The following is a 12433-nucleotide window of genomic DNA, read 5'->3' as shown; positions in this document are numbered from 1 at the left end:
ACCAACACTTCTATGAAATGTCAAAGTAAAAGAACTTTTATGTCTTTGCCTCGTTGGAGTTAACATAAAGAATACCCTTCCAGAAGTCTCTCCAAGTCTTCAGTGCATAAATGGTAAATCTTTATCCCATGGAAAGTGCTATATACTGGATTTCTCTCCCTGATCTAACAGAACTTCACTTGCAGTCCACACTTTGTCTATTTTTCTGCTTTTTTTCTTTTAAGATACTGTATACTTAACCCCTGATGCCTATTGATACAAATATGCATCAAACCAGTTCAGCTCCAAAATTACATTCGTTTAACATCGATTTGAAAGCAAAAACATACAGTTCATAGCTGGAAATAAATTAAGATACCAAGGGGTTGAACACTGCTGATTGATTGCTGGAAGTGTTTTTTTATCTGTCAATATAAAACATTGGTGTTATGCAGAGGGCAAAAGAAAAAAGAAAAACCAAGAGTACTAAACAGCTGTAGGCTCTGAACTATAATCTGAGCAGATTTATATTTAAAAATGTAATCACGCAGACTTGGAGAGCAACAACATTTATTTTATGGATATAAGCAAATAAATGATATTAACATACATTTTGGAACAACAGTAAACCCCAGCAATTAGTTACTTTTCCAGTGACATTTGAGACGGGTATGCATATGTTTTTTTTTCCTCAAGTCAACGTCATGGAACAACACTGATGTAAAGGAACAATCCCAGCACTGCAAAAACAATTCACAGGCTGCTTCTTAAGGAAAAAGGACACTTTTTCACACTAGCTTATGAAAGCACAAACCAACATTTAGCGGGTTTTTGTTCTTCTTTTTTTGCACAAAAATAGAAAAACAAAAAAGTTGCTAAGAAAAACTGGTATTGAAGTTAACTTTGTAACACAGAAAATGCCTAAACAAAAGTAAGAAATGACCTAAATGAGGCACAAACTTCATAGACTGGTGAATACACTTAAAAAGGGTTTAAAGTGCTCTATAATGACATATGGATTTGAATTAAAAGATCTAGAAAGGCACATGTGATTTCACCTGTTTGTTTAGCTCTTGAGTTCTTTGGGGCTTGAAGAAAAATTCAGTGAGAAGCGGACGAATCCGAGTAAAACCTCCAATGCATTTCTGCAGAAACTAACACACATGACAGCAACAAAATAAAACCCAATACAAAAAAAAAGTTTTAAAAAAAGTAAAGGCTAAATGTAATATAATAACATGATAAATTTACTTGCATTTGCATTTAAAGCTTAAATTGATCAACCTCTATTAAAAATCTTCCCTTTTGCTGGAGTGCTGAAAGTTTTCTGCTGGACATTCAACATCAATTCTAATGGAACACTAAACAGTAAGCAGACGATGACGCTAACTTCAAAAACATCCCTCACTTTTAGATCACTTTAACAAAGTGGTTTCCACCTTGTGCAAAATCAGAAATAATACATATGTGGAACAGCTAGAAAAAAAATCTTTGCTCGGTAATTTCAAACAGCATTGCGATGCTGCAAGAATCCCAAAAATGAACCTTCAAAGCCCTTGGTGTCTGCAGTGATGGGCAGATGTCAATCTGAAGGACCTCTGAAGAGCAGGACCAAAAGAAATTTGCAAGGCGTCTTCACGCACAGAACAGCAATAACTTTCAAATCAAACACAGCTGTTTTGTATGTGTTTTGCCAAGAGGATACAGACGATGGCGCATAAAAAAATGTAAGAAAAAAACCAGTTAAAGGACTGTCTCTCCTGTATGCACAATGCAAGGCACATACAATGCAAGGTCTGGAGATTTTCCACTTGGCAATAGTTACAAATAAATGCACTAACTTTCAATATGTGACTATGTTTAATCATCAAAGTGGACAAATCAAAAGATGAGGGAACATCTTGTCCTCCTGAACGCACAGCTCCTCTCGTCTGGAACAGAAAAGTCCTCTAACCAGTTTTGGGAGGTGGGGTGGCATAGTCTGGGTTGTATGCAGGCTGAGCTAGGTAATCAGTGTGGGCAGGTGGTGGAGCCGTAGCATTTGAACAGACTGGAGGCTGCAGAGGGTAGGGCAGCTGTCCAGGCCCAGGGTAGAATGCAGCCTGGCTGTAGGGCATTGGCTGGGGCGGGTATGCAGGGTTGGCAGCTTATGGAAAGAAAACGAAAACAATCACAAAGATAAAAGAGCTGACAACTGGAACAACATTTCTTTTTAAAAAAACCAATCAAGCGTTTCATTGTTTTGAATAAACACCCGGGCGTGTCGATTTCAGAATAGCATTGAGAATTTTTTTTTTTGTGTATGAAAAATGTTAGAAAGTTTGTTCTGATATTATACCTGATGCCTTGTTAGACTGGATGCAATTTTCTCTACACTCATTCATAATTTGCATATCAGGGACATCCAGTTTCAATGTTCAATGTGCAGACGCGATCAGAGGTCCTGCGGGGCGTTTGGAGCATCTGGTCTGTTTTGCAGAAGTGCATTATGGGCAGCGTGTTTTACAGCGTTGCAGCGTGGCGTTCAAATATTGGAACATTGGTGAAGAAGCCGCCTCAGGAAGTCACCTTCAATAAACTTGACCCCTTAACACCGTCCATGTCTTCCATGTGTTGTAAATAAGATGTACAGTCATTGCTTCCATGTAACCACAAGGCTAAAAACGTTAGACAGTAGCTCCTCCCACACGCGCCTGGAACGTCAAGAATATGAACATGTTTTTGACAAGGATCCAGCAGCGACTTTGACGTGTGTCAAACTAAGAATTTGATGCACGAATTGCGTTCTATCCAGACTTTTTATTTTTAATTAAAAGTTCATGTTCATGTTGTTCTGCGTTCATGTGGAAGAGTGATGTTGTTTCATTACAGTAACTGGAAATATGCAAAAGCAACATAAATATTTTTGCTTTGAGTAATACAGCAGTTTCATTTTTTAGACTGACAGTGAGTCAATAGAGAAGGAATCTGAATCGCAGCCGTGCTGCTCTGACGGCGTGGATAGGATCACGTTGATCAGTGCAGAGTTTCAGTTTGCCCAGTCGGACTCTTACAGTCTGAAGGAGAACCAGGCTCACAGCAGCCGCCTGACACTTACTGGCTTCCTGGTAGGTTGGCAGCGGTCCCGGGGTGAACTGCGGCCCCTGATGAACCGCCGGGGACATAGAGTGAGTTCCGTAGCCCGGCTGCACCGCCATAGACTGGTAGGGGGGGTAAGGCTGGACCCCCTGGTAGGACTGCGCGGGCACTGCAGTGGGTTGCTGTGGGTACTGCCCAGGAGCACTCGTGATGACAGTGTGGTGGGTGGTAGCGATTACCGCTGCAGAGAAGCACAGCACAGGCACGGGTGAGATGGCATTTATTAAACGTGTTAAAGGGGAGGGGCCTGTTTTCGCAAATCAAGAAAAAGCCTAGATTAGTTATACAATATGATTTGTGTGCTTAAAATATCTTCTAGAAAACTATTTAGTGAGCCATATAAGGAAAATAGTTTAAAAAACCAGCAGACCCAATCAACTTAAGGGGAAGTACAGTATTCCACAGTTTGACACCACGGGTGGATTGTGTCACAACATAAGCAGCTGGGTTAAGTCGAAGTAAAAGATCGTCAGCAGAAGGAAAAGCCATGTGTTCATGCATGTGTGTCATATTATGTCTTTTTTATTTTTTTCATTTTTAAAGCAGGGTGGGAGCCAGACCACGTTTCTCGTAAATGATCCAAGCCCGATCCTTTGTGGTTCTTGTGCAAACAAGAACTGGAAGGCTTCCTGAATCTGATCCCAGCGTGTTGGAGGCTCAGTGAAGAGTGACACACATTTGTTTGGCTCGTCCAAACAAATTCTGACAGACGGGGCTTCAGAAAGTCTTTTCTGCAAACTGAAGCAGTCGTGCTGAAGACTCATTGTTACTAAAATTGTGGATGTACAAGCAGAAATTTTTACTCCAGCGCTGACAGGTTAACATTACTCAGTATTTGTCTGTTTGGAGTCCATTGATCCAGGACCATCATGTCTCAAGAGACCCCCAACAATCAACACATGTACGTTTATACCCTTTCTAAAAACCAACATTTAATTAGAAATGGTGAAAAACAAATGCATCGATAATAAGAAGTTGTTTGCAGATTCACAGAAACAAAACACTGACAGTAAGTGTGGTTTCAATGATAAAAGGCTTTCATGTTGGCATGAAACGCAATTTGGACATTTTGAGACAGGTATAATATTAGACTGAATAGAGAGGGTTTAAAACAGGGGGGCCAAATGCGTCATGTGTGGGAAGATCACAGGTCATCTAAAATTAAAGAAAGAAAGAAAAATCATCTTTAAAAATAAAGTTTAAAAAAGAAAATCGTTGTTTTTTTTGTTTTGTTTTTCCATCAGTCATGAAGAAAGCCACTTGAGTCACTTCCTCCTAAACTTCCCATAACTGTGAGTGTCAGACTCATAACCGTGGATGTAGCTGCTAATGTGCCTTATTTTTCCTCGACTGACCCGAGGTCAGTTACTCAAAAAGAGATCTTGAACAGAACGCACAGAGAATGCCTCTGTCGTCGGTTCATGGGTCCAATTCAACCAGCTGCTCTAGGAAAATTACAGAGAAACTTTTTATCATGTTGTAACCTCCCATATTCATCTAAATGTATCGATTTATTTCAAAAATAATTGTCTCTGTTAAATAAGTAAAAATATTATTAAAATAATGATTTTGAAAGAATGTGAGCACCTAAACAAACTGCCTTTAAACATCTCACCTCCGTTTGGAGGTCAACTAAAAAAACGTTCTGTCTGTGAGCAAACACACCGACCTTCACTGCTTCTGCTTCCACTATAGCAACCATGAAATCTTTCATGCATTTATTAAATAAAGCAACAATGACCCATTGGCTACCAAAAAACCTTAAACTTTTTAACCAACATAGCCACATCTGATAAAGTAAACATGACTCCGGTCATGTGTGTAGTGGTAACGACGGTTGATGTTTGGGCATGAAAGATAACCGGATCCAAAGCTCTAACAACAGAGGAGCTCATTTCCTATTAAAATAAAAATAGGAGCACAAAAAACAAATTCATACCAGGAACTGTAAACATGTTTGCTTTGCGTGTCGTAAGCGCCCTGACTGAAACAATGCCGCAGCTTACAAAAGTTTTGTTACAAACAAATCCCAGACACTTTTGGATTTTGATGAAACTTCTCAAATATGTCATACATGTTTTTGTTCTAGCATATATAATTCTTGCATGCTCCGCTGAAGTTGAAGGAATTCCTTTTAATTTCTATCTGAAAGGGAGTCCAGAACATGCAGAAGCAGGATGGGTTTAGCCTGAACTCTGTCTATGCATTAACAGCTAGAGGGAATAAAAAAAAAAGACGGTCCTCAGCAGAACAACCAAAGTATTTAAGAGGAGAAGCTTTCATAATTCTGGAAATTTCAATCAGCTTGCCTCTTTCCTTCTTATTAGCAGGCAGAAACCACAGCAGTAATGGAAGTCATGCGGTCCTGTTTCAAAACTGGAAACAGAAATACTTGCAACACAACAGGAACTTAAAAAGCCTTTTTTAAACAACCCGGAAAATATTCTAGATTTGAAGGGCTTCTCTGCAAAAGAAAGGGCTAGCAGCTAAAGTGTGTGAGCTATTGTTAGTGTACAGGAAGAGCTGGAAGGAAGCATACAACAAACCCAACAGAAGCAGTAGCAAACAGCTTGCTAACACAACAAAAGGCAGCAGGGTTATTTACATGTAAGGAGAGTCTTCAGCTCTGACATCATTAAACAACAAGGGAGAACAAGTTTCTGATTCAGAACATCTGAATAATTCACGCTCCAATCAAAAAGCAAGAGCTAATCGAATTACGGTCAGAACTTCGTGAAAGACGATTACAAAATAAATATTTGGAATAGTCTTTACAGAAAAATCATGAAAAATATGCTTTCGTGTATTATTAGAATGTTGCCAACACAGGTTTTTGAGATTTAAGCCTCATTGCTGTTTATACAAGTGTAACAACAAGAAGAGATTCAGGTTTGTTTTGGTGATATAACTAATCCACGCAATTTGCCTGTGGGAGAATCGGGTAATGAATGGGGAGCGCTTGCCTATGCAACAGATGTGATGCAAAGACCTCCTGACCAAGAAAGATTAAGAGAGGTCAGGATACGCATGCTAAGCCTTTGACAGGTCAATAACTAAACTTAAGAATTTCAACAGAATTAGGGTCCTAGAAAATGATATAGGTTTTTTGATTTAGGCAAAAAACAACATCACCATAATTGGAAGGCCACTGGAGCACTTTTAAAATAAATCAAAAGATGATCAGAGTGGGACTTTAAATTCATTGGAACCTGCGTGTAAACGTCAGTATTACTCTCGGACGATGTCACCTTAACAATCTGTTCTTCACTAGTAATTACTATTTTGAAGCTATTCCATTGCAAATGTCGGCAAAGAGGTTTACCTAAATGAGCGCTGCAATCCTTCTCCATCCATTCCACAAGACATTGGTGCCTGATGTGGCATTTAAAAACAGCAATGCCCCTAAAACGACCCCATGGCTTCTGCCATTGTTGACTTCCGCAAGTTTATGAGGCCGCCACCTTTGACCTCTCTCAGAATTCAATGCCCACCACTGTATCCGTGATGTGCCGATATGTCACATCATAAACAAATGTTTAGTCTTTGAAGCAAAAATGCCGAGTCATTTTTTGGGCTATCAAGCCAACTGAATGGGCTCAGGATCAGTGTTTATTCATGTAGTGGAGTTCTATTAGTAAAATTAGCTGCGCCGTGGAGGTTCATGAGACTTTTTGGTTGAATCGGGTGTACAAAATTCAATTCCATTTTATGTTTATAGCCCAACATTACACACAGTTGTCTGAACGGGCTTCACACTGGTAATTGTACAAAACATGAAATCAGTCATAAAATACAATAGCTGATTGCTAAACTTATTACATCAAGAATAGATTATTGTAATGCCCTCCTTTCTGGTGTAAAAAAAGCCACTCTCAATCGCGTGCAGCTAGTCCAGAACTCTGCTGCACGCCTTTTAACGAGAACCAGGAAGAGGGAGCACATTACACCGATCTTAAAGTCTCTGCACTGGCTCCCCGTCAGCTTCAGAATTGATTTTAAGATTCTTTCAATAGTTTTTAAGAGTGTCCATGGTGTTGGTCCTTCTTTTATATCTGACTTGCTTTTAACGTACGAACCTCCTGGAGCCCTTATGTCCTCAGGTGCAGGCCTGCTGAAGGTCCCCATGGTCAGGACAAAAAACCACGGCGAGGCCTCGTTTAGAAACTACGGGCCTCGTCTGTGGAATAGTCTACCTGAAGGTGTGAGGGCTTCATCAACTGTGGAGGTTTTTAAAAAGAAACTAAAGACACACCTTTTTAAATTAGCTTTTAATTAGATTTTATGCCTTTTTATGTTTTATGATGTTTTACTACATCATTTTTAGCATTTTACTTGTTTAATCCACTATTTTCTATTCTTATATTTTATGATATTTTATCACATATATATTTATTCTTCATTCTTTTTACGTTTTATGATGTTTTATTACATCATTTTTAGCATTTTACTTGTTTAATCTACTATTTTCTATTCTGATATTTTATCACATATATATTTACTCTTCATTCTTTTTTACGTTTTATGATGTTTTATTAGATCATTTTATTATTTTATTTGCTTAATCAAGATTTATGATATTTTACCACATATTCTTTTTATTTCAAATTAGACTGTTTTCGAGTGTTTTCTCCCCCTCGGCTGGGGTGTTTGGGTCTATACTGACACCCCTGCCGAGAGGAGGACAGGGCAGACGGCGCTTTCTGGTCTCTCTTTATTTTGGTTTATCTTTATTCTGGTTTCTCTTTATTTTAATCACTTATTTATTATCCACTGGTGTTTGTCTTTGTGTATTTTATTGCGCTGGGCTAATTGAATGTATTTTATTGCATTTGTTTTTGTTTTTATGTACAGCACCTTGAGCTGTCTTCTCGTCATAAAAGGTGCTATATAAATAAAATTAATTTAATTTAATTTAAACTAAACAGACTAAGCTAAACTGGGCATCGCTGCCCTTAGACCCTCCCTTATGGAAATACAGTGGTCCCTCATTTATCACGCTAGTTACGTTCAAAAATAGCTCATATTTGAAATTGATGAAAGCTGTAAAACTCCTCACTACACACTTTATACACTTTCCTCAGACAGATATGACCATTTACACACTTCTTTTCTATTGTTTAAACTCTAAAACATTCAATTCGTTGTAGAAAAATAAGTCCAGTATTATAGAATAAAGAAGATGTGCTGACAATCCAAGATTTATGAAAATGTGGCAAGTAAATGTAGCTTTGTGTACAAGAGACATAACACGTGAGATTGATTGACAAAGTTCACAGTCAATCCGGACGCAGAACATGGTGCGCTTAAAAAAAAAAAAAAAAAAAAAATTATGCAAAATTGCACTGACAAAAATCTGTGAAACAGCGACACCACAAAAGATGAATCACGCTAAAGCGCCAGAAAACTGTCAACGGCAGCCATAGATTTGCTGTGTGGGACACTGTACCTACTTAAGTCATAAATAAATAAACTTAGATTTACAAAAAGCAGTACTTACGCTGTGGCTTGCGGCACATTTTGTACAGGCAGCAGCACGGGCACACACAGCAGCAGACGAAAATGAGTATGAATGCGATGAGGCCCACAATGCCAGCGACCATAGCGGGGATAGGAAAGTCAGGTGGAGAAAGGTAACTAAAAAGAAGAGAATAAATAATTTATTGCACAAACAGAACCCAAGCTTTCACAATTCTAGCTTTACAAGCTATAAAAACACGTTTTATGAATTTCACGTTCATTAAAGAGAATACATTTTAGTAAAAAGACAAAAAACGTTTATCTATGTTTATATCTAACAAGTATTACAACAGTCTGATAGAAAACGTGTAGAGACAAAAAAGTCCTTGTCACTCTCATTTTAAAATAATTTTGCTTAAAAAAGCAAACAACATTCATGACAACTAGTTTTAACCATCTAAATGCATAACAGAGAAAAAAAGAGGAAGAATACCAGTCGTTCTGATCATCTTCAGAGAACTTCTTTCGAAGGTTTAGACAGCAGTATCTGTATTCACAGTTTCCACAGCAAAAGGTGCCATAGCAGTCTTGGGGATGTTGGTATTTATTATGGGTGTCCGTGTAACCCAGACAATCGTCCCCAGCTAAAACAGAGCAGAAACAAGCAAGAACACGGCTGAAGAGCATCAAGGGGCAGATTGACCATGACAAGCCATCACCCAAGACATAATTAAAAAAAATTTATGCACCATCGCCTTCAATTAAAACAAGAGTTTAAATGGTCACAGTCTATTCAAAAAGTACTTTTTTCTGTTTCTACCATAAAGAAAACAATAACTAGTGTTTGAGTATTGTTTTATTAGTTCAGCTGTAAACCCATGGACTTGGGAGAATCTATCAAACACTTTAAATGTTCGATGCCAGCCCACCTAATTTTATTGAGCCATCTGATTGGTCAGTTTATAACTTGAATAACTTGCGCTATAGCAAAAATATCATGGAAAAAATTACGACTAGAAAGAACATGTTAGTAAAAAGGAATAAATGCAAGAATGGTTATTCTGATGAAAATAAAGACATAGGCTGTGTCCAAACTCCCACCCTAACTAGGGTTGGGCGATGTCCCTTAAATTGGCAGTCCAGTATAAACTGCGGGAAGTGACTTTAACAAAAAATAAATAAAAAATAGAAAAGAAGTAGTCCGCTCCTGCACTTGAATAGTCAAGTGGACCGGTGGACCGAGCGACCATGTCTCTGTGCAGAGCAGCTGGACTTATAGCTTTGTGTTTGAGGGGAAGGGAGAATGCTTTGTTACATGTGCGCTATGTGTGGGAGACTTCGGACTGCGATCCGTCCCGCAGCTCTAGGTGAACGAGCTACCGAACTCAGGAGAACCGAGTCTCCCGGTAAAAGTGTGTGTCTGGGCAGAGCTCGGACCGCCAGCAGACACAGCGGCTTTGGGGCAGTGTGTGAGCTTTTCAAAGCAGAAATGTCGCTCAGTCCTTAGAAACAGTTCAAACAATCACCTGGATATGTGTTTCCAGTCGTGTCCCGACAAAATAAAGGCGGATGTTATTCCCACATATCTACGTGCAGCCAAGATGCAGATTGCAGCATTTCCTGCATGGATTTTATGTTAATCAAAGGCTAAATGTTGTTAGCGTGTTGGCCTTGGCTTCTTCCGGCTCCGTTCTTCCACAATAAAAGCACTGACCACACGGATTAAAATTAAAATGATGAGCGAACAGGCGCTTCATAATAACCGTAACAATAATAAAAGCACATTTAGAAGATCATGTCGTATATTACCGAGCTGCCAGATATCTATGTATGTTGCAGCTCGGCTTGTTTACAGTGGAACTCATTTCCTCTTCCGGTGTTTCAAACACTACTGCGCATGTGTGAATGATTTATTCCGACCGAAAGTGTGACCCATGTAAACGTTTGTTATAATCAGAAAAAGGTTCTCTGGGCCCATGGACACTGTTGAATTCTAATTCGACCATTGATCCAATCAAGATATTTTGCACATGTAACTACGGCGTATGGTGTAGACTCACAGCGTTGCGGGGGCGTGGCATCACGATGGTGTCTCTCCATCGTGATGTCAGTCAGCCATCTCGAGGGACGATGATATCGTCCATATGCACAACCCTAACCCCAATATAGTGCGTTCATCATTTTGTAGTGGTGTGCGAATCTACAACTCCAAAATCGAGTGCCCTGGAAAGTTTCCAGAGGTCTATGCAAAAAACCTGTGTGCTTAAATGCTCACTAGATTGGCGCATAAAGAAAGAATTCTGCCGGAACATTTTTTACCAAGAAAATGTCTTAAAATGTATTGTATTTGATAACTTGATATTGATAACTTAACTTCATGAAATCGATGACGTCATATCCGCCGTTTAAAAAATAAAATGAAAGTAGTGAGCATGGTGTCCGAATTGCTTTTAAACTTCAGTGTATTACATAGTGCCGCACTATATGGTTTTTTAGTAGTTAGGGGTTAGGGTGGAAATTCGGACGTAGCCATGATGTAATAGCTGTTCATTTCTCTATAGAAGTCTTTTGGATTTTTGGGACCAGCAGGTACTTCCCATTTGGTACGTGAAGGGGCAGGGGTTACTCTGTCCAGTTCTCATTTACTGTCAACGGTCCAAATACATTAAACAGTAAATATTTTCATCAAAAATTCACCTAAGTTGTTGGTGGGACTGTTGACATGGAGTAAACCCACCCCTGTTCCCATCATCAATCTTTTTATGTGCTGTCCCGCTAGCTTACAGCCCTTCAAACCCGCAACCAAACATTAGCAATACACAAATTGAATTTTCTTTAAATATGTTCTCCATCATGATAAAAAAATGCCACTAGAACAAGTTAAAAACACCAAAAACACGACTTTCAGTGGAGTGAGATTTTAAATGTCTCGTCAAACGGAAATTACATCATCCTGTTGCTATGGTATCAGCCCCGAGCCAATCACAGAACTTCATTTGTCGTTGTGTCGAGCATCGCTACTTCCCAATAGCTCTTTTCTCATTTAAATATGATTTTAATATGTTTAACAGTATTTTTTTTATTGTTTTACAAAATATTGTCTGATTATTTATTTGGTTTATTGTATTTTCTTTCCTAAAATAATGCTTTGTATCAATCTTGTTTAAAATGGTTCCTTGGAAGTAATACAAAAAGTTTTTAATTTGTTGTTGTTTTGTTCGTAATTAATTAGCTCGATCATTAATATTGTTCCAGATCACAGTAGTGGGATCTTTAATGCTTTCTAAAACACTTTTAAGTAAACTATTACTTAACGTGGGGGGGAAAAATCAAAGAAAATGCATGTTCAGAATGAGGAAAAGTGCGAGCTGTTGAGTAATTTGGGTGGACGGAAAAGAATGGTTTCGTTTCTCTTAACCTGGCTGAGTCTACTTAAGTGTTTCGATAAATCAACATTAAAATTTTAAGCTGTTGTTCAGACGTTCACTTGTCAGCTAGCGAATGTCTTCGACATCTGAGAGCCGCTTGCGGTAACTTCACGAGCTCAGCTAAAAAACTGGTGACGGCGGGCGGAGAATAGATCGAGCTCCTTAAGTTTATTAACGTGAAGGAGTTACACTTACCTGAAAGATGACTAGCTAAAAACACGCTGAAAACCAACAAAAACACACTACATGGGCCTAAAGCCATGGCTCTTTGTAGTCCCGGAGACTGGAGAAGAAATGGGAGTCTTCCTCGACAGAACCGACGGAGGAGAAAAACGAGGAGGCCTTGAAGCTGTCCCTGCCTACAGGGAGTACTCCCACTTGAAACCCCGCCCACCCGCACTGTTAGCATAAGCACCCTGGTCAAACACGGC

The 12433-nt window shown here is 39.0% G+C and overlaps 1 protein-coding gene across 1 annotated transcript; it reads right to left on the bottom strand.

Moving 5' to 3' along the window:
• Positions 1-532: 532 nt before the first annotated feature.
• Positions 533-12391, bottom strand: LOC101158845 (protein shisa-4). Its single transcript, XM_004068666.5, has 5 exons — positions 12198-12391; positions 9068-9218; positions 8615-8751; positions 3077-3298; positions 533-2125 (listed from the first exon to the last, which is right to left on the bottom strand). Exons 1-5 carry the CDS (start codon positions 12262-12264, stop codon positions 1929-1931), a joined length of 774 nt encoding a protein of 257 aa, XP_004068714.1. The 5' UTR covers positions 12265-12391; the 3' UTR covers positions 533-1928.
• Between the last annotated feature and the right edge of the window lie 42 nt (positions 12392-12433).

The sequence above is a fragment of the Oryzias latipes genome, chromosome 5 (genome assembly GCF_053564925.1).
Source record: "Oryzias latipes strain Hd-rR chromosome 5, Olatipes_Hd-rR_3.1".
NCBI classification, from domain to species: domain Eukaryota; kingdom Metazoa; phylum Chordata; class Actinopteri; order Beloniformes; family Adrianichthyidae; genus Oryzias; species Oryzias latipes.
Note: the sequence above shows the minus strand (reverse complement) of the source record. Positions and strands in the feature narration are given on the sequence as shown.